General features: G+C 39.0%; 1 protein-coding gene across 1 annotated transcript; it reads left to right on the forward strand.

Moving 5' to 3' along the window:
• Nucleotides 1-1060: 1060 nt before the first annotated feature.
• On the forward strand, nt 1061-18486 carry LOC124270089. Its single transcript, XM_046705107.1, has 5 exons — nt 1061-1527; nt 9074-9294; nt 14138-14295; nt 15047-15231; nt 17783-18486. The coding sequence occupies exons 1-5, from the start codon at nt 1221-1223 to the stop codon at nt 17830-17832; spliced, it is 921 nt and encodes a 306-aa protein (XP_046561063.1). The 5' UTR covers nt 1061-1220; the 3' UTR covers nt 17833-18486.
• The last annotated feature ends 4985 nt before the right edge of the window (nt 18487-23471 follow it).

The raw sequence follows: 23471 nt of genomic DNA on the forward strand, positions 1-23471 counted from the left end.
TTACAGCACCGACCCATTCAAACAAAACTGTCTCATGTCATGCGAAGGAAAAGGACGAAAAGGATTGCAGACGAGGCACTAATGGTCAGAAAGCTACAACCTTTTAAGGAACAGACCAAGAATGTCAATTATGCTAATTAGATGTTTAGATTGAACCAGCAGCTGGGCATTTCGCTCTGAAACTGAATTGTTGTGGACCCATAGACGGACTTGGTTCTGAATTGAAATCATGGCTCCCACAGCATCAAGTTTTAGAGGTGGATACTAGAACGCTCATTCTTTCCTGACGAAAGTCGATTAAAGCTCTTCAGTCATAGGTCCGTATTCATCGTCAACGGGAGAGCGTGGGAACGTTGCTGCATTGTGAACATCGTGCCATTTGGTGATGGTAGCATCCTGGTTTGGAGTGGTATCTGTGGCCAGCAGAAGACGGATCTCGTAGTTTTAAACAAAATTCGTACAACACAAGGATGGGGTCATTCTTCCAGTTCCTCTTCTTCCATACAAGCAACAAAACCCTCGTAAGATATTGTAGTAAGACAACGCCAAAACAACTCGCTCAACCCACATGAGTTTACCCCATACGATATATATGACTCACCGCTGAATGATTTAAAGGAAACTTAAAAACTTACACATTTTAACGCTATTAAAATATTTCAAAACCGGATAAACAAACTGAATGTCGTGTCTTGTAATTTCATTCAACCCAAAAATCTATCTATGTGCTGTACACAAACATCACTTAATCGCAAAATAACACCCACATTGATATCAACTAAACATTATATCATCAGGCAAATCAATTAATTCGGTTCAATTAACTGTCTGGAACTAATCGACCTCTAAAGGGCTTCTAAGCTCTCAAAATGGCAACCTAATCGACATGTAAGATTCCTTAAAACTGTGTTCAATATGTTTTCTTTACATTGAGAGAATGAAATAGTTTAAAAAAACGTATCAGGAACTATACTCTATTAGTGCAGGGGGCGGACATGGCATGGATCAATAGGCAGTTGCATATTGGGATTGGGATGTCGATATGCACTTAACATGTATGCATTCTTTCAAAGACGAGTTGAGGGGACGTTTAGACTGACGTTAGAGAAAGTTCCATTGGAAGATTGGAAGTCTGTATGTGCTGATGTTTCAGGGACTGTTGATAACCTATCTGCTGGAGATCCTACAGTTACCGACAGTATCTCACAGGTATTGTTAACATGATGTCTGAATCGTTTCTCCAGCAGTTGTTCTGCCTAATGGTTATGGTATCAGCTGAAAATCGCCAAGAGTTGTATTCTGTTGTACGTGGATATCGTTTAACCAATCCACCTATGTTGACCGTGCACTACACCCCTGACAAATGGTCCGCAGCATGGTGCCTCCAGCAGTGTCTGGCGTCATCGTGCGCAAGTGCTTCGTTCAGTCAGACTGAGGGTACTTGCGAACTCCACAGCCTGAAGTTATACGGTGGTAACGCAACATTTGAGGAAAGCGACGATTGGGTTTACATGGAGCCCAGCTCAGGTACGATTTTTTCTGCAATGTTTGACTATATGAAGATTCGGGTTAGAATGTTCTTCAACAACCCATGCTTGTCGTGAGAGGTGACTAACGGGATCGGGTGGTCAGGCTCGCTGACTTGGTAGAACAGTCATCGTATCCAAATTGCCTAGATCGATATTCCTGCTGTTGATCACTGGATTGTCTGGACAAGACTTGATATATTGCTGAGTGCGGCATCAAACCACAAACAAACATATCATTGTTACACCACTTTTCTTGCAAAGGATTCGACTTTACAACCATTCTCTAAATCACATAGAAAAGCTAAAGCAGACATAAATGAAAAGCAAATGGAACATTCTAAATTGAAATTCAGATATTTCAGTCGTTGACGATCTACAGCCTTTCATATATTGCATTAGTCTATAGTGGTTGATTTACATGCTAGTTAAAAATTAAAAACATCTGGATACAATGACCCTGCATCTGTGAAGTCAGCTTTCCTGGCCATCCCACCCTGTTCATCACCTCTTACGTCAAGCTTGAGTTGCTGACTTAAAATCCCACCAATGATGAAATCGCTATTTGAGCATGAGCTCCGTACTGAGCTTTCAGAGTTGCGTGACATCAGCAATTTTGATCGACCTAGCCACTGTATGAGCCACTACTCAGTTATTTCAAAATGTTAAGAAATTGTCACCGGAGGTTAAATCCCAGCTTATAACGATGCAGCGCCTTTCGCACCTCCGTATGTACGTCACTGCTCGACTTCCATTCTTTGTCTATGTGCTCAGTATGGTGCCGCTGGAGAATCTGATCTTGTTCTCTGTAAATTGTATTCACTCGTGTTTTGTTCAGGTGCTGTCTGGCACCCATGAAGGGCCACCTCCTCGTGGTGGGTGCTGGGTCACGCTAAGCGCCCTTCGACCCCCCGTTGTGGACCCGGGGGGATATTTGGTCCACCAACCCGTTTGCCGTGGGTTGCGCCCATGTGTCGGTGGAGGACGGGAGGCTGGTGGTTGAGGGCACTGGTTCCAGGAACAGTGTTCCTTTGCCCAATACACCACTTCGCCCGTTACTTCACCTAGACGGGTGGTTGAACTGGCCCGGTTCAACCAATCGGCTGGTCACGCCAAGCCCTGTGTGAACTACAATTGGGAATTGTTACACAAAATTTTGGGATTTCTATAATGATATTTTTCAGTTTTGGCCAATTTTTGATCTCATAATTTCAAATACACTATTTCATGTATGTTTTTGCCTAGAGTCGTATGCCCAGAAGGCGGTGGCTCATGGGCCAATCTGGTGGAAGAATAAATCTTTTACTTTCTTCTGCTGGAGTATATCATCCGAGTATCCTTGGTGCTGCAAGTTGGAAACCCATTTGTTTTTAGCATTGTCTTCATGATACTCCATGGTGGTTGGGGAGCTCGGATGATGAACCTTTAAACACTAACCATGGCTAACGAAACCCCTATTACCAAAAAGAAACGTCCTCTTGACACAGATCCTGAGGTTAATGACCAACGACCGTCCACGTCTATTGAATACTGGCCACGTTTTATAGTGCTTGAGACTGTTGACAAGTCTCCTTTAAAACTGAACCCTTTTGCTGTTTCAAAAGGCATACAAGGCATTGCAGGAGATGTAAAACAGGTCAAACGTTTGCGGACAGGTTCTCTACTTGTTGAATGCAGTAAGAGACATCAGGCACACAACCTTCTGTCAACTAAATCTTTTGTCGGCATTCCCGTATCAGTTTCGGCTCACCGAACGCTTAACACCAGCAAGGGTATTGTGAGAGACCGAGACCGACTGTTTGCTGATATGCTAGAAATTGATATTGCATCAGAGCTGAAGGAACAAGGTGTGCTATACGTGAAACGTTTCACTGTCCGAAAAAACAATGAGATCCAACAAACGAACACCTATTTGTTTTCATTCTCCACTCCAACTGCTCCTACTTCCATAAAGGCTGGTTACTGTCAAATCAAAGTGGATACGTACATTCCGAATCCACTGAGATGTTTCAAGTGCCAGAAATATGGCCATGGTGTAAATACTTGCACATTGTCTGTTGTGTGTGCTCACTGTGGTGAGAAGACACACACGACAGAAGATTGTGCAAGTAATTATAAAAAATGCACAAATTGTTCTGGAGACCATTCCTCTTTCTCTAAAGACTGCCCAATTTGGAAGCTACAGATGGAGATAAATAAGATCAAATTCACTCAAAATATTAGTTTTGCCGAAGCCAAACAGCTTGTCCAAAGATCTGAATTAAAAGAAACGTATGCCTCCAAAACCAGGACTCCATCTGAGGCAACACTTAAAGTAACTACATCATCTTCAAGCTGCCAAACAAATTTGACTTGGGTGAAAAGCACTTCTCCACAGATTTTCTCCACTGCAATATCGATTCAAACAGTAGAATCACTTCCTGACAGGTCCGACAGTCAACCAGAGCCAGATCATGATCATGGTACATCATCTCAGTCTACCACAAGGTCTCAATCGCAAGCTCATGTACATCACATTACTAAAGGGAAGAATAAACCTAAGCCTGATTATTCGAAAAAACAAAGTGGCAGAACCCCAAAAGGGTCTGAAAATAAAATTAACCTTTACAACAAATATGGATCACTTGAGGACATGGACGTGTCCGAAAATGTCCATTCTAGGGCACAAAGCTTGTCGCCCTCCAAAACAGTGCGGGGTAGATCCCCAATAAATCCCCCGAAAAGATAGTTTATTCCAACAACATCGTACAGTGGAATTGCAGAGGACTACGGCATAATTACAATGAGTTACAGTTATTAGTCCAGGATTGTATGCCGTCAGCATTTTGTCTGCAAGAGACATATTTAAAGCAGACTGATTCTTTTGACCTACGTCATTTCAATGCCTATCATTATTTCTCACCTCCAGGTGACAGGGCCACTGGAGGATCTTCAATCCTAGTCAAACAGTCTGTTATCCATAGCCCTATTACACTTTCTTCTAATCTTCAAGCAGTTGCAGTGCGACTCACTTTACGCGGTTGCATTTACATTATGCTCTTTGTATATATCACCGTCTTCAGTCATTCAGAAGACTGATCTTCAAACTCTCTATGACCAACTACCAAAACCCTGTATTATTATGGGGGACTTAAATGGCCACAACCCACTTTGGGGTGGTACAACTACTAATGCTAAAGGTAAACTGTTAGAAGAGTTCTGTTCAGATAATGATTTATGCATATACAATGACGGTTCCAACACCTATTTACATCCTGGCACTGGAAGTTATTCGGCGCTTGATTTATCAATCACCGATTCAAATCTACTGAATGAATTTGAATGGTCAGTTCACGATGACCTCTGCGGAAGTGACCATTTCCCTACAATTCTTACATCCGTTAACCCATCTGATATTACCCCATCTTCAAGATGGAATTTTAAGAAGGCTAACTGGCCTTTCTATCAAGCTCTGTGTTGTAACAGACTTAAACCTGAACATTTTATAGAAAGTCCTGATCCTATAAAGGCTTTCTCTGATGAACTAATTAACATTGCTGATGAGTGTATCCCCAAATCCTCTGCAATTCCACACATACGAAAACCATGGTTCAACAATGAGTGCAAACAGGCTAGGAAGGCACGGAAGAAAGCTGAAAATTATTTCCGTCGCCATCCTATGGTCCATAATTTGAATACATTTAAAATTTTAAATGCTAAGGCACGGCGTACCTTCAAGCAAAATAAACGTCAATCCTGGCGAACTTATGTATCAAAAATAAATTCACGAACGCCGATATCAAAAGTATGGAATATGATCCAGAAAATAAAAGGTAAGGGTTCTAAATCTAGCATTCAGCATCTTAAAGATGGAGACGAATTATTAACTAGTAAATCTGATATTGCAAATAAACTTGGAGAAACTTTGGCCAAACACTCTTCCTCGTCGAATTATTTACCTGAATTCCAAAATTATAAAAAACACCAGGAAAAGAAAACTTTTAATTTCAATTCAGATAAAAGGGAAGATTACAATGAACTGTTTTCTATTCATGAGCTTCATACTGCTCTTGATCAAGCTCATGATACGGCTACAGGTGCTGATAACATACATTATCAGCTCCTGAAACACTTACCGGATTCATGCTTAGAAACTCTTTTAAACATTTTTGATGATATTTGGACTTCTGGACAATTTCCTTCTTCATGGCGCGATGCTATTATTGTCCCCATCCCTAAACCTGGACGTGATCATACTGATCCTTCGAATTATCGACCAATCTCATTAACTAGCTGCGTTTGCAAGACCATGGAGCGCATGATAAATAATCGACTTGTGTGGTACCTGGAAACTAATAACCTCATAACAGACATTCAATGTGGTTTCCGTAAAAACAGAAGTACTATCGATCATTTAGTGCGTTTAGAATCTTTTGTTAAAAATGCCATTATTAAAAACAACATGCAGTGTCGATCTTTTTCGATTTAGAAAAAGCATATGACACCACATGGAAACATGGTATTTTAAGAGATTTACACGATTTTGGATTGAGAGGCCGTTTGCCTCTTTTTATATCACAGTTTTTAACGGACAGGCAATTTCAAGTTCGCGTGGGTTCTACCCTGTCTGATTGTTACAATCAGGATCAGGGTGTCCCACAAGGCAGTATTTTGTCTGTCACACTCTTTAGTATTAAAATAAATAGTCTTTCAAAGGTTTTAAGTGATTCAATCGATGGATCTCTTTTCGTGGATGATTTTAATATTTCTTGCCGTGGTAAAAACATGCGAACTATTGAGAGACAATTACAAATTTGTCTAAACAAAATTCATAAATGGTGTCTTGAAAACGGGTTTAAATTTTCGAAATCCAAAACCAATTGTCTCCATTTTTGTAGGAAATACAAACCCCATAAAGATCCTGAATTATCATTAAATGGCACACCCATCAAAGTTGTCAAGGAAGCTAAATTCCTTGGTCTCATCTTTGATTCGCATTTAACCTTTCTGCCACATATCAAACATCTAAAAGCCAAATGCCTGAAGGCACTCGACTTGTTGAAAGTCGTTTCCAGTTCAAAGTGGGGAGGGGACCAAACCACCCTCCTTCATTTGTATAGATCACTGGTCCGATCGAAACTTGATTACGGCTCTATCGTATATGGTGGGGCCTGTAAAAGCAACCTCAAACTACTTGATTCTATCCATCACCAGGGTCTAAGACTTTGTCTTGGGTCTTTCAGAACCTCTCCCATTGACAGTCTCTACGTTGAGGCCGATGAGCCATCTTTAAAACTTCGCCGTATCAAATTGTCCTTACAATATATCACAAAGTTATATTCTACTGAATCCAATCCTGCTCACACTTGCGTTTTTAATCCTCTTTATGAGGATTTGTATAATAAAAAACCTTCACTTGTCCCACCTCTTGGGATAAGAATCCAACAATATATCTCTGCTGCTGGCATTGAGTTGGAGAATATATCTCCTTCCCATCTTCTTTCTTCTCCTCCTTGGCAATTAGTGAGGCCACAAGTTGACCTAACACTAACAAAGTTTAAAAAATCCGAAACTAACGAATTACAGTATAAACAAGAATATAATCAATTAAAGAATAAATATAATACATACAAATCCTTATTTACAGATGGGTCCAAGGATGGTGGCGCGGTGGCTTGTGCCACTGTCATTGGATCCAGAACAATCTCCTCTCGTTTACCAGATAACAGCTCTATTTTTACAGCAGAAGCAAACGCCATCTTAACAGCTTTAAAATATGTTCAAAAACACCCTAAATATCAACAATATATCGTCTTTTCTGACTCACTTTCTTGCCTTCAGGCTATTAGAAATATTTCTTGTAAACATCCACTTTTATTAGAAATTATTGAATTGTATAATGAGCTTGCTACTGGCCAATGCGACATCGTCTTTTGTTGGTTACCCAGCCACGTTGGCATTTCTGGGAACACAATGGCTGATCTTGCTGCTAAGGCAGCACTCAACAAATCTGTGACACCACTTCTGATCCCATACTCTGATTACAAAGCTTGCATTAGAACTTACATCCGTGATCTGATGCAAAAGAAGTGGGACACCCAAGTAGGTATCAATAAATTACATGAAATAAAACCCTATATCGGTTACACTTATTTGGGTTGTCAGTCCAGATTTGAGGAGGTCATCATGCGACGATGTCGCATTGGCCACACTAGATACACTCATGCGTACCTATTGAAAGGCGAGGATCCTCCGTTTTGTATCCCCTGTGATGAGAGAACCACGGTTAAGCATGTCCTGCTTGACTGTGTTGAATTCTCCATCATAAGGGATAAATATTTTAATGTTAAAACTGTTAAGGATCTTTTTAGTACTGTTCATGTTCATTTAATTCTTGCTTTTTTAAAAGAAATTGATTTAATTAATGAATTTTGATAAATATGTTCTGTACATATATGTATTTTAATTATTGGTAGATTTGATTAGTAACTTAGATTGTTAGTGGCTGTACCCTCAAAGGGGGTTGAAGTATTGTAAAATTATTGTCCTCCTGAGAGGGTACGTAAGTCCCAAAACATTTCAAGTACATTTAGGTATACCAGGTGTTTTAATCGTAGTATTTTTGTCATTTTAATGTATGGCTAATTATCGGTATAAACGCCAATGGCTGAAGGGATGGTGTAAATCCAGCTAGGGTCCATGCAGGTAGCAAAGGTAATGTAAGTCCCCATGGGCCTTAGTATGGTGATCTACCTTCAGTTGGTGGCGATCTATAGCCCATTTTTACATTGTATTGTCTTCTTTGATTGGAATATTTTAGCTTTGTTCGCTAGTTTTATATTCATATCTGTGATTATCTAGTATTTTTACTTTCCTTCGTAGGCAGGTTTTTATAATATCTATATATATTCTATTTCAATGTCCAATGTTCTCGTCACGATATGGCTGAAATATTGCCGATGTGACGTTAAATTTTAACTCACTCACTCACTCAGGTGCTGTCTACTATGTACACGTAAAGTATTCATCAGAGGTTAGCTTTGATTTTGGTTTTATCTACTGTTAATGTTGAAAGTCCTCGTGTATTCATAGTTTTATCAACGAGTCTTGATATATTTCACATTAACAGATACATGGGTGAGATTCTTTTTATCTTCCAAAAATAGTTCATGAAACATTTTCTATTTGGAAGCAGTCATAAGCAGTGTCTTGGATGTAAACAATGCTGATGAGCAGCTTCAGGAGTACAGAGATGAGTGATAGCAATAGGTCCTGGAAGAGGGGACGTTGGATAGCCTAGTGGTTCGCTCGTCACGCCGAAGACCCGGGTTTGATTCCAAACATGGTTACCAATTCCTGGTGTCTCACGCCGTGATATTTCTGTGATATTACTAAAAGCGGAGTAAAACGGTACTCTCTCAGTCCTCGAAGAGAGTATTTGACTTCACTCCAAGGATATCTCCTATGAAACCAAAGTTTAGATGATAAATGTTTTTTCCATTAATACTCAAGCATTGCGCAGCTGTATTATGAGGCTCTTGTCATATTGGTTTTACATGATCTTACAGATGTGTTGACCTGGGACGGCTGGACAGTGGTGTTTCGGGGCCAGAAAGACACAGGGACGTCCATCTACTCAGCATGGTTGAACGACAACCTCTATCACGACCACCCTCTTCTACCACCTCGACTGAGACCTGGCTGTTTCTCACCTGACACATCTCGTCCATGTGAGGATCATTTCAGAAGCAAGATTATGTCTACATGGGAAACAGCTGGTATACAGCTGGTACGTACAGGTCTAGTCCGTCTACATACAAAAACATGTTATGCTCTATTTCTATATCATTTTTGTTTTTATCGGGGGAGTTCAAACCGGTATACCCACACTGTCCGAATAAGCCACCTATTTCCCCATCACACAGACAGCGATGGAACCCACTGAGTCACCTCGGCTTCCGCTGTTGCTGTTACTAGAACCTGTATGGTAACATGGTGCTGTCACCACTTTCTAAAAAGCATTGTGTATTCGCATACAAAGAAACGCATAGGCCAAAAATAAGGAAATGCTTTAAATGTATTTAAGTGCACAAACGTCGATTAAGCTTGAACATAGATCAAGGAAATTCGACATACGGATTGACATTGTTGTGATTGTCAACATTGATTCAGTTCACTCACCGCACGCTGATGGACACAAGGGGGCGTTCAGGTCAATACCTGGTGATACCACCCTTGCAACCGTCACTGCTCGACACTGTCTTGGAAGGGATTGCACATTCTTCGCCATTCCTCCTGCAACGCGTTGGCAAGTTCTGCAAGCGTCTAAGGACGATGGTGACGTTAACGGACGCGTCAATCAAGTTTGTCCCCTAGATGCTCGATCGGGTTCAGGTCAAGCGATTTTGAAGGCCAGGGAAGGACATTGACGTTTGCATCGGCGAGACAGGCACTGTTACACGAGTTGTGTAGGGTCGAGCGTTGTTGAAACAGCTCCCTCTTGTGGCGGTTGGGAGGAGGTGAGGTTGATGTAGCGACTTGCTGTAAGATAGCCTTGAACCACCACTAGCTCTGACCTCCCCGTGTAGGACATGGCTCCTCACACCATGACGTAAACTCCACCAAATATGTCCACCTGTCGAACGCAGTTCGGCGCAAATCGTTCGTGTTGACGTGGACACGTTGTCTCCCATCCCGTCGTTGCAGGAGGAAACGCGATTCATCGTTGAACCGAACGTGTTCCATGCGTTTCCCAGGTTCCATGCCTGTACCCTGTTGCACCATTGGGCACGTCGTTGTCCGTGTAGGCGTGTCAGGACAGGTCCAACTTTTGGTTGATATGCTCGAATTTAAACTTCTCTCAGACGATTTCTGATGGTTTGGTCGTAAATTCTTGTAAGACCAGGCACCAGCCCTGCAGTGTCCGTTTCTGCAGCAAAACTGTGACAAAGGTGTAACACCCAGATGAATCGGTCCAAAGCAGGAGTGGTCACTCTTGGTCTTCCACTTTTGGGACGATCTTGGGCCGAATTGATCGGATAATTGATGTCATAATCGAGATATGGTGCTGAGGAGGACGTTGAATTGTTTTGCAACCGCAGACTGGGACTCCCCTCCTTCCAAACATCCTTCCTTTCAGTCCGGAGCATTCAATCTTGACATTTCTGATGTTCGTAAATTTCGTAATGAAATGATGACTTTGGTTTGGCCTTTCAATCTTTAATCTTTATTCCGGTACTCAAACGGCCTCGGGCCTATTACACTATATACATTGCTTTATACACGTTCAAGGAACAATGAGACCGCCTCCGTGGTGTAGTGGTTAGAGCGTCCGCCCGGAGAGCGGAAGGTCGCGAGTTCGATCTCCGACCGCGTCATACCAAAAGACGTTAAAATATGGTACTTGTTGGTCCCTGCCAAGCGCTCGGCATTAATGGGTACAACAAGGACTTGTCGGCTCGGAGTCAGTATAATGTGTCTAAGTGGGGTATTCATGCTTAACTGCGGCCTGGTATCTCAGTGGGCTAGCACTATAAAACCAGCTTCAGTCTGGGCTAGTACAAGCAGCCGCACATACACATACACACATGCACATCGTCATATGAGCGAAATATTCTCAAGAACGACGTTAAACCCAATTTCACCTCACCTCAAGGAGCAATTCGCTTTCATGTGCAAATGCGTAGAAAATATATATGGACAGGTTTTCAATTTCTTTAGTATTTGAACTGTTTAGCAGTAGTGAAAACTTAACCCTTTTTGGATGGACATAATATTTTTCTCTTAGATATTTGCTCGAAGGTTAATGTAATTAAGACATAAAGAAGAAAATGATGCTCGTCTTCAATTGCATTTGAATTACATAATTGACAAGTTCTATGTTCTCTATACGTATTTACATATCTACCTTTCTCAATTAAAAGTTCATGAGATGAGCATCGGAATCGTGTTAAACTTACGCTATACCTTTTTCAGTCTAAGTAAACTTAGGCTCAGTATTATTCGTTACACTGTTGTACTGAGTCTAACAAAACCTTGTGGAAGGTCGCGTCAGGTAACCTTTGAGCGACCTATGACCGTCCAATCGAACGTGGGAGGGCCGCGCGGTTATAACCAATCAGACAACGGCTACTATTTAGGATTCGGCGGGACTTACAAAATGGATTTTCACTTCTCCGGTCGCCAACAGTGATCTCACAACAAATGAAAACCCGCATAAAACACAGATATATGACCTGCAGAATATATGCTTTTGGATTTCTGTTGACATGGTTATCATTAGCTAATATTTCCGCAAGCTGACATCCTTGAATGCTGACAAAACGCTATGTTCAGCGACTGTTTACTCACTGTTGTTACTCACTCGGAAGTGATCGTACGGAAAATAGAATTGGGAATCGGGTACAAATCTTTTTCGAGATAAAATTTCAAAAGGTATGTGCGAATGTCAGCTGTCGCGATTTGGTAAGCTGTGTTCTGATTGGTCAATTGAAAATGTTACCTGACGCACCTTCTACTAGGGTTTGTTAGACTCAGTATGGCAGTGTAACGAATAATACTGAGCCTAAGTTTACTTAGACTGTACCTTTTTACATTTAAACATGATATATAGAATTCGGTATGGATATTGTTTGTAAACATTAGGTACTTGTCACATTTGCTTGAAGTAGATAATTTTTCTTGACAGTTTTGAAAATACATATCTTTTAGTCTTTGAGTAAATGATTTGATGAATTCCGGATATATTCCAATTCTTGGTTATGCCAAATATCTCCAAATCCAGTAGAAAATAATAATTGTTTTATATCAGTCACCCAGTATTTGTGTCCATTTCTATCACATAAAAGCATCATATTATAACATTTCTTTGGTAAGCGATAGGTTGGCATGTGTAATAACTTTATCCAATACCGAATTACATTACAATAAGAGTGTATATATAAAGGAACCCTGCCACATTCTCCATAGATCATGATATATGGAGTGTTTTGTTTAACACCCAAAAACATTTTACAGGCATACAAATGTACCATTGCTAATTTTCCAAGTGTATGTAATCAACAAATGTCTGCGCCAATAGAATAGGAAATCTGTTTACAACAAATATTTTGAAAAATGAATTCATACTGAGATCACCAAGAAATATGTATTTGTGTTAGGATTCCTAGAAGTACTTTCTGTGCCTGCAATGCTGCATAGTTTGCATACAATGACCATGATAATTGATTAGTGAAGTATACACCAAGATATTTGTAAGATTTTGTAGTTTCAAGTTTAGAATCTTTATAATACCATTTTTCGTTTTTTCCTAATTTTCTACCATTTCTAAATACCACTACTTTTGTTTTATCCAAACTGTCAGCTTTGACTGCTCACAAAGTTTTCCAGTTCATATATTTGCCTTTGCAGGCCAATAATAGTGCTTGATATTAAGACAATGTCATCAGCACAAAGCAACAGAAATAGTTGGAAGATATCCGGATGTAATTGTACGCCGTGTGTACAATTATTCTCTATCTGTGTGGCCAATTCATTTATGAAAAAAGAAAATAAGAAAGGGATCAATACACAGCCTTGTCCGACTCCTACCTACTTGTATGTCAAAGGTTTCTGATATTACATTATTATTTCTGATACAAGCTTTAACATTCTGATATATTATTTGTCTTAAGAGATTATTCATTTTAGGGCTTAGTCCACTTGTGTTTAGAAGAAAGGTTTGGCCTTTCATAGTTGAAGTCTCTACTCATGTTTCCGACACATTGCAATTGCATTACGCGGAAAACGTTTTCTGCCCGCTCTTTTCATGTATCGCTTTCATTTTTAGGACAAACGTTTATAAACACATTTTAGGATGCGTTTGCACGCAAGACACACCAACCATGATACAAACATAGGAATTGTCTTAATGATGATTGCTGTCAAAACGTATGGAAATGAACAAAATGTTAGGTTTGTGCATAATTGAAATTCAATTTCGGTTTCCTGTGGAGTAGTAGTTTTTTTTCCAATTGAAAAAAAGTGTTTAATTGTTTATTTTCATCTATGAAGTAGTCGTGACAGAGTTATCTCCCTTTCGTTTTGTTTACAGCAGGCATCGTCTCCTTGATTTATCATAATGGATCACACTGTTTTCCCGTCCTGTCTGTAATAAATCAGATCACAAAACTCGTGGATATTGAATGTGGAAAATATTCCAACTCAATGTTTTTAAACGTTTGAAAATATATCGTTGAATATTTTTCATAGTCAAAACCCACTCGTTTTGTAATCTCTACATGTATGTTCATCATCTCATGAATTTATACTGAGAGAAACAAATAAAATATCACGGGAAAATGCAAGCGTCCCTTTATAATATTCCAGTTTTCATCACCACAGCGCTATTCAGAGCTGGTGGTGAAAACTGGAAAATATTACAGGAACGTTTGAATTTTTTCTGTGATCCCGTATTACTTTCTCTCAGTATATTGCCCACATACAGACACACACTGTGAGTTTTATGTTGTTGTTCAGCGTAGTAGCAATAAGACTACGGCAACCCAGTGGAAGAATCAAGCGTGTCTGCTTGAATGCGTGCATCTGTGTTATCATCTCACAAAGTTATCATACTATAATGGCTTCTCTTTCAGGTGAAAGTGTTACTGATGAAGAACAGTCAAGTTCGGAATGAAATTATCTTCGATGGAACCGGCACAACCAAGATGTCCTGGTTTACACCAACCAGGGTGATCAATTCAACATGGACGGATCTCACGACGTCAACCTTCAATGTTTTCAGAATCAGTGGGTATGTGTCAAATAATTACATATGATCAAGATTTGGAAATGAAATGAAGGGAATTGTAAATGAAATCAAATATTATGTTGAATAAAGGATTAAATTAAATCTTTTTATATAATATTCATAAAAATTCAGTTAAAGTCTCAATAAATGATACGGCAAAAGCAAACCGTTCACTGTGAAGAAAGGGTCAGTACCGAACTTCCGGGTTCCTAAATGCCCTTTCGTTCTTCATAAAAATAGTTCTTGTTCTGAGAGACTTAGGGTTTGTAAATACATTGTGAATTTAGGAAAGTGGTTTATTGCAATAAACGATATGTAGTTGTGACTGCTAGTAAATTTCAGCAGAACTGGTGTTCAGCAACCTATGCTTGTCGTGACCTTTGCTAGTCGGATCATCGGGATCAGATAGTCAGACTTGGTTGACACATGTCATCGGATCCCAATTGCATAGATCGATGCTCATGCTGCTGATCACAGGATTGTCTGGTTCAGACTCGAATATTTACACACCGCCGCCAAATAGCTGGAATGTTGCTGTGTACGGCGTTAAGCAACAAATAATTAATCAGTACCCGAGGAACATGGTTTCTTCACAGAGAGCCCACCACACACCGCCGCCAAATAGCTGGAATGTTGCTGTGTACGGCGTTAAGCAACAAATAATTAATCAGTACCCGAGGAACATGGTTTCTTCACAGAGAGCCCACCACACACCGCCGCCAAATAGCTGGAATATTGCATGGTTTCTTCACAGAGAGCCCAACACACGCCGCTTCCAGGTGAGCCACTCATACGCTTGGTGTCATGGCGATGTTTTATGGATGGTTGTCGTAGACGGAAATGACCACAGTAACATATGTTTCTGGGATAACCCGTCAGTCTTCCCCAAGCTGCTCTACACCATCATCAATCAGAAGGCGCCCATAGGGACGTTGACAGGTAATTCAGGACTGCAGGTGTACTGTCAAAACGTGTGACAGTGAGCATTGTTTTACGCCGCTTTAGCAATAGTTCAGCAATATCACGGCAGGAGATACCAGAAATGGGATTCACACGTTGTACTCATGTGGGGAATCGAACCTCGTCCTTTGGCGTGATGAGCGAACGCTTTAACCACTGGGCTACCCCTCCATCCCGGAAATACGTGTGTAGGCGCACGCATCCATATCACTTTAGTGCGTATATGGTCGATTCTTCAGTAAAATTGCACGTTGTGAATGTGTAACTGACTTAAATAAAACTAGTACTTGAGCCTTTCTCAGCAGAACTTTGCCCAATAGTGTTTTGACTGCAAGACAAATACCCAGTAGTTTTGCAACAATCTTATCAATATTATAAACTAAACAAGCGCCTTATCACTTATCAGTATTAGCCCGCTGATTTCATGTATTACTTATAGTGTGTTTGCAGTGAAAACGTACCGATGAATTTCACTTTAAACAAAACTGTAAATCAATAAAGTGAAATTAAGATTGCGAATCCTCATAATTTTACCTTGCCAATTGAACATTTTAAACTCAGAATTTTATTCATTTTGGGATAAAAGTTGTTTAACAAACGATCATAGTTTCAAATCGCTATTATTGGTTTGTATTACAAGACGGTAAGTGCAGTATTTGGAACAGTGAAACAAATGCACGTGCGGTACGTGAAGAGCGTTAACTTAGACCAACCCTTCTTGTTCTCGGTGTTTCATTTAATGAGCATACCCCCTTGTAATACAAATCAATAATAGCGAATTGAAACTATGATATTGGCAAACAAGGTTAGTTTCAACCATCATGTAGCTTTCATAGCATCAGTACAGACTTTCGATGTTTCTAATATACTCTCAAAAACAAAGAAACGCACCTATGTATTTTAACATATTTAATATGCTAACTAAAGAAGATAACACATGTAATTCAGGATCAGTTGCAGCCAACTTTCACAGTATAATAGATCAAATTCTGTTAACATGTATAGCTTATAAATACATGTAGTTCAATAAGTGGAGGCGTCCAGGCTTCCAAGTTGGGCGTTGTCTTCAGTATCTGTTGTGGCCATCGTGATTCCTCAGAACTGCACGTGCATATTGCGTACCACTCTTTGTTCTGGGCATTTCGATGCAAGTTGACGTGCATTAAAGTTTCCGGAGATGACGTTTTGCGCTGCGCATTCGATTCATGTCCATTTGGAATTTCATATATCAATATCACCCATGCGTTTCTTTTTTTGTGACAATATAAATATAGGGTTATCATACAAATTTTAGAAACAATGTGCCGTGGCAACCTATATAAGTCTGCAGGGCAACAGATAAGGGGCGTACAGGCGTAATGTACGCCTAAAAATCAATGAAGTACGACATAATATAACATTTCAAGCGTATCATGTACGCACATAAATACCTTTGTAAGTCTTACATTTATAAAGTTTCATAGCTGAAAAGTTGTTTAATATTAAAAATAACAAACCACATCACCAACTCGCTCCCACAAAAAACATGTAAGTACTCCTTCAAAATTCTCAGCACACCGCCACTTGCAATGTGAGGTGTAAGTACACCCGCACCCCAAAAGGTTATCTGGTGCCCTGTAAGTTATTTTCTTCTCTGAATGCTGCTTCCGAATCTTATCGATAATTAAATACCAAATATACGATAGATTGGTCCTAAATACGATATGCTTCTAGCAAGAAGCGATATGTGGGTTGGTTGTTAGGTCCGGGGACTTGGTTCATTGAGCGTCATCCTACTGTTACGTAATTGGTCGCTAATTGTGACTGCAACCGAAAGCCTCCCCTTTACTCAGGTATTAACATATTGCTGTCATATAAACAATCGCTTGTTGTCATCACTTTCAGTGATCCGTTCATATCATTTCATCACTACTTGACCCTTTTCGCCCAATGGAATCTGTGTCGACATGTACGCGAGGTTTAACAGTATAAAGATAAAAATACACGGTTATAACAGGGACTGATAGAGATACTTTTCTTTGTGTAGATGTGCGTCAGTTTACATTTCAAATAAACTCACACATGTTCAATACTCGTGTGTATTCAACAGCCCCATTCTGAATTTGAACGATGCCTAGTACACAGGTAAATTGTAGCGCAAATTGGGTTGCGCAACAAAGAGAAAATTACCAGTCTTCCCATATGCGAGCGAAGCGAGCAAAGGTTGGCTACGTGCTTCCCTCGCTTCGGTTCGAAAAATATTTTTAATATCAAAATAAAATATCGCCATCATCAAAGGTAGACACCCATTTCCTCGCAGAGTTGTGCTCTCAGATTTCCAATCTCATATTTAATAATTACTCACGTACAAAATATTTAATTCAATATTTTAAGCGCCACTCGTGGCATGTCAAATCGTTCTTTTTCTCTTTGTTGCGCACCCCTATTTGCGCTACAATTTGCCTGTGCCTAGTAGTTCCACTGCTGTAAAATGTTGCAGGTATCCATTCAACGTACGCTGCAGGTATTAACCATGCTTGCTTCTTTTCAGAGTTCGAGTACGGAGACATCATGGCGATTCTTGTTAAACAGGGAAACTAAGGTCACGAAACGTCTTTCCCAACAGTTGCTTGGTTCTAGATCTCTGGCCTCTACCTGGATGAAGAATGACAAGTCAACTGCTGATTTACCACAATGCCTTTACGCCTGGATGCAGAATTTCCTTTCCGACGCAAATTTTATAAGTTCTGAAAAGTGAACTTTGTGCGAAAATTACGTGCACGCTGCCCTGGATCTCCCCAAGACTGCAAAATTAGTTTAAATTACACAGAAATGTATAATATGAAATTTCTTAACGGATGGTATTAATTCAAGTGCAACTAATTGGGCAGTTTTAAAAAAAGGCACCGTTAAGTGTTGTGCGAAGTTTTGTTAACCGTTAAAAACTAGTTGTAAATTTCTCCGTTTTTTATCATATACAGTCAACTCCCGTTAATCCGACACTTGTGGTTGCAGATTAACATTTCGGATTAACGAGAATGTCGGATTAATGTATTTGTGTGAATATATCAATGTTTTCAATGACATGAACGTCATACTGTTGCAAAGTAATATAGTCAGCTTTACGTATAATTGTACATGGCAAAATGTAGATAATGAAGTTAGTTTTCTGAAAATATGCCTGAAAGATATCGTAACGTAAAATGTATATAACAAACTGTAAGCGACAGGATCGGATTATTGTGTTTACTCACATTCAACAATGTTGTACACGGGATTTTCGAGAGATCCTTCCTTGACATTCGTGACCAACTCGTGTTATTCCGGGACAAGCCGAATAGCGACTCGTGCCCCTCTGGAAGGATTTCATATTGGCGCATGAACATCAGAACTACTTTAAACAAGAACGATAACTCTATCCCTGTTTGATTCCAATGTTTCTAAAAATCACCGAAGCACATGTACATTGTATAGCTAGGTTGTTGTTTTTGTTTTTTTCCCACTTATTTATTTTAAATAAATAAACCTCTGTGATACAACTAAAAGAAGGAGAAAAACATATTTGTTAAAGACATATTCTAATGTAATTATTACCAGCTGTTCACCTTATATTTCCAATTATGTTAATTAATAGGGTTCTTAATAGGGTTTAATCATCACAAGTGGGAATTGTTTTATTGAATATACAAATAAAATAAACAAAATTCAGCTACATTAAATACCAAAGCAGATACTCAAAAATGACTTTAAAATCTTTCTCAAACTGAACATTCGTGTAACCTTGCTGTCACACCCCTGGTGGAATTTTAAATGAATTCGCTGAAAAAATATGAATTACCAAAAAACAGTCACACGAAAATATCCCCAGAGATATGAAATGTAAGCCCAATGTTAAAGATTAAGGTTGATTAGTTACATACAAATACGATATTATTGTTTTGAAACTGGGAGCGATTACAATTACATTTCCTAAAACTGGTCGAAGCGCACGTACAATCTCCATAACAAGCCCGCAAGATCGTCAGAAATACACTCAGTTGGACCCATGAGAGCAGTTATGTCAACAAACGCACGTGCGTGTATTTGAATCACTCGCATGATTCTTATTAAAAACTTCATAATAGGCAGCAAAATCCTTTCACCTACGTTTTTTGTACTTTCAATATGACGATATATATTTTTCATGATTTTTAAAAAAATGACATAATGCCATAAACGATTTAAGTACTCGTGATTATTTTATCAAAGCACTGCGCTCATTTACGCGCGTTCTGATTGGTTTGTCGTAATTTCGCACATAACAAGTATCGAGTGGGGGACGAGTCTTTCTTGGAGGTTACGGAAAAGGGGCGAGTGGTGACGAATGTCAGGGAACGTTTGCCCATAAATATGTGAAGTAAGTGGTCAGAAAGATTATGACCATCTGCGTATTTTTTTTTATTGTTTTCATTGTAACCAAGAGAGGAAGTCAGAAATGTCGATAATTACTGTCGTCGTTGTGCGTCATTTTGCGTCTAGTTGTCACGGACACTGTGGTAATTTCGCTTGAATTCACTATATGGTTGTAATGTACCTATTTTTATTTTTTATACAACATGCTACGATACTCTTTCCATGCATATAGTAAATGCATTGAGCCAATGCACGCAACGAATAAACGATTTGATCTATAACAATTTGAGAAAATGCTTCACAGTACAAAACTACTGAATCTTTCTCTGTTTACATTTCAAACAATCAGTTTTTCGAGCCCAGCGTTCGTTTTCACAGCCAATGTGTTTTGTTTGATTTCTTCTAGATACTTGATATTGGTGACAAACACCATTTGTTATTTGATTAGACAATGTATAAGGAATTCAGTTATGTATTTGTCGCTGCTGAATGTGAAATATACGTATCCAAATTTACCTTTGAGTAACCAAATAAATTGTACCCACCTTACTCAAACTCAATTGGGTATTTTGCGATTTTCCATTAATTGTAAAAATATAATAAAGTTTAAATGTTGGCCTTTGTTATTTGTATTTGATCTGTAATATGAGTAACGGTAAGAAGGACAGCAAGTTGCCAAGTTCATGTGTTGAAATAGAACCTCTCAAAATACCTAAGTTATTTTATCTATCCATCGATAGGCAAGCTGAGATTTTTGTGTGTACGCATGTAAGATCACATTTATTGAGTATTTACGAAAATTCAAGCGTACATGTACGCATCAGTCTCAAAAAGAAATTGATTTTTCACATAAATATTTGCGTAATTTACGCAGATCCGCAGCTTATCTGTACCTCTGGAATAGCTTCCAAGTACCGGAAGCGCGGGTAGAGTCCGTAGTGCTTGGCGAAAGGGGGATAACTGAGGAATATTCCCAATTTCACTATTGATATCCCTTGGCTTGGGACAGGAAATAAGTCTAAATCTGTAGCATCAATTACGTCTTAAGATGGGTGGTGGAAACAAAGCCCCATATAATGGCACAACATTTCAACGCAAATTGTGAGCGTTATACTTTCAATGTGAGAAAATTATATATTAAACGATTTGATCTATAACAATTTGAGAAAATGCTTCACAGTACAAAACTACTGAATCTTTCTCTGTTTACATTTCAAACAATCAGTTTTTCGAGCCCAGCGTTCGTTTTCACAGCCAATGTGTTTTGTTTGATTTCTTCTAGATACTTGATATTGGTGACAAACACCATTTGTTATTTGATTAGACAATGTATAAGGAATTCAGTTATGTATTTGTCGCTGCTGAATGTGAAATATACGTATCCAAATTTACCTTTGAGTAACCAAATAAATTGTACCCACCTTACTCAAACTCAATTGGGTATTTTGCGATTTTCCATTAATTGTAAAAATATAATAAAGTTTAAATGTTGGCCTTTGTTATTTGTATTTGATCTGTAATATGAGTAACGGTAAGAAGGACAGCAAGTTGCCAAGTTCATGTGTTGAAATAGAACCTCTCAAAATACCTAAGTTATTTTATCTATCCATCGATAGGCAAGCTGAGATTTTTGTGTGTACGCATGTAAGATCACATTTATTGAGTATTTACGAAAATTCAAGCGTACATGTACGCATCAGTCTCAAAAGAAATTGATTTTTCACATAAATATTTGCGTAATTTACGCAGATCCGCAGCTTATCTGTACCTCTGGAATAGCTTCCAAGTACCGGAAGCGCGGGTAGGTCCGTAGTGCTTGGCGAAAGGGGGATAACTGAGGAATATTCCCAATTTCACTATTGATATCCCTTGGCTTGGGACAGGAAATAAGTCTAAATCTGTAGCATCAATTACGTCTTAAGATGGGTGGTGGAAACAAAGCCCCCATATAATGGCACAACATTTCAACGCAAATTGTGAGCGTTATACTTTCAATGTGAGAAAATTATATATTCAAACATTCACAGTAACTGATTCTAAAATTCCGGTTTGTTTTACATAGGAAAAATGTGTTTTTCGTGTACAATTTCCATTTAACGAAATCCAAATTCTGCCATCTGTAAACTAAAGACTGTTAAGTTTTTTGTTCAGGCACACATATAATACATATCTTGGTATTCGAAAATACAATAAAACACGAGACAACATACATCTGCATCAATTTGCAATTGCTATTAGTGTCATAATGAGATCAGCACCGATAATATACTCTTCAACAAAAGTAGAGGAACTTCATTTTTATTTTACGTTTTAAAAAAATGGAAGATATGTCGGAGTGAATCAATGTTGATATGATAATTATGAACATTCAGAGAGTGCTTCATCACTTGCACTTCCTTATGACAATAGTTGCTTGTAATGTGATCGCTCTTGAAAAATGATTGGTGTTTGACGTGAAATTTTGCATGTGTACGATTTTCATTTTCAAACAGTAAAAAACAGCTAGAAACAAACACTAACAACCGTGTGATGCAAGAGGATTGTTAAAACTAATGGTCTACAGTGATTTATCGACCTTCTTGAAAACCGTCAAAATCAAACTTCCTTTCCAAATTGAAAGTACAGGTTCCCCTACTTTAACTTGCAAAAGCGATACCAGCGAGGGAAGTCAATCACAGACTCAATTGTTCAGTGTGGTGCAATAAAAGTGGCCGTGATCAAGAGCAATTCTACTGTAGCACTCGGCAATGTTTCAGCTGGAATACTGCCGAGTGCTACAGTAGTTATATCAAGACCTACCAGCTTAATAATGCAGGAAAACATGAACTGACGGAGATCGAAGTGATTGATACAACGTGGGAACAATACATGATGAAGCGGACATACAATCATTATGCGTCCTACTGAATAGGTTTATTTTGAGTGATTGAGTGAGTTTACTTTTACACCGCTATTAGCAACATTCCAGCAATATCACGGCGGGGGACACCAGAAATGGGCTTCACACATTGTACGCATGTGGGGAATCGAACCCGGGTCCTCGGCGTGGCGAGCGAATGACAGGGACTGGAAACCGTTGCTTTTGTTATTTCTTTTTTTTTCCCGCGGGTAACCGGATGATACTTTAAAAAGTTAGTAGTATATACAATGATAGACCTTTCTTAAAAGTGATCTCGGACTATCATTGTATATACTACTAAGTTCATGGCCACCTCGGCTGCGCCACCCGTAAACGCAAATCATAGAGCAAAGGTGTCTCATCACACTGATCAACAAAGATGAAATACCGTTTTGTCTTGAAATTAGTTTTGAAATGCAGTCACCTTTATGACCCCTTAACATTTTCGCTCTTTTTCAAAATGGCTGAAAAATATGTCCACCTAGTTTATTATGATCATAACAATTGCAAACATTTGAGGTTTGATTCCATCTCTTTAAAGTGTCAGGACTGAAAGAAAACGGAAGTCACTTTATGTTTCTATTTTTTGGCCTTTAATTTCAGCAGAATTAATCTATAATTATGTTTTTACGCACTTTGGAACCTCATATCAGGCAGTTACCCTGTTCGAAGAAGTATCCGAAATATCGGAGACAAACGTAAATTAGATTTATGTTTGACTGAACTGAAGTCTCTAAATTTCACTTGAAACCGAGCGCATAGTACGTTTATCTCCTAATTATTACACGACTACGAAAATACTCTAATTTGATTGGACAATAAATAAAATTAGAATTTGAATTTATTGATTGTCCAATGAAATTCGAGTATTTCATGGTCATGGTATAATATGCTGTACATCTGTAGTTGGCAAAGAAACTTCCATGTCACTTGTCAATTAACAACCTAA

The sequence above is a fragment of the Haliotis rubra genome, unplaced genomic scaffold (assembly GCF_003918875.1).
Source record: "Haliotis rubra isolate DU_JTF1 unplaced genomic scaffold, ASM391887v1 Scf15, whole genome shotgun sequence".
Lineage (NCBI taxonomy): Eukaryota > Metazoa > Mollusca > Gastropoda > Lepetellida > Haliotidae > Haliotis > Haliotis rubra.

Excerpts from the sequence above, each read along its gene's own strand:
- LOC124270089 (XM_046705107.1), top strand. The coding sequence starts at position 1,221 with ATGATGTCTGAATCGTTTCTCCAGCAGTTGTTCTGCCTAATGGTTATG. Across the intron at positions 1,528-9,073 it reads TTACATGGAGCCCAGCTCAG|ATGTGTTGACCTGGGACGGC; the intron begins GTACGATTTTTT and ends ATGATCTTACAG. Across the intron at positions 15,232-17,782 it reads GCCCATAGGGACGTTGACAG|AGTTCGAGTACGGAGACATC; the intron begins GTAATTCAGGAC and ends GCTTCTTTTCAG.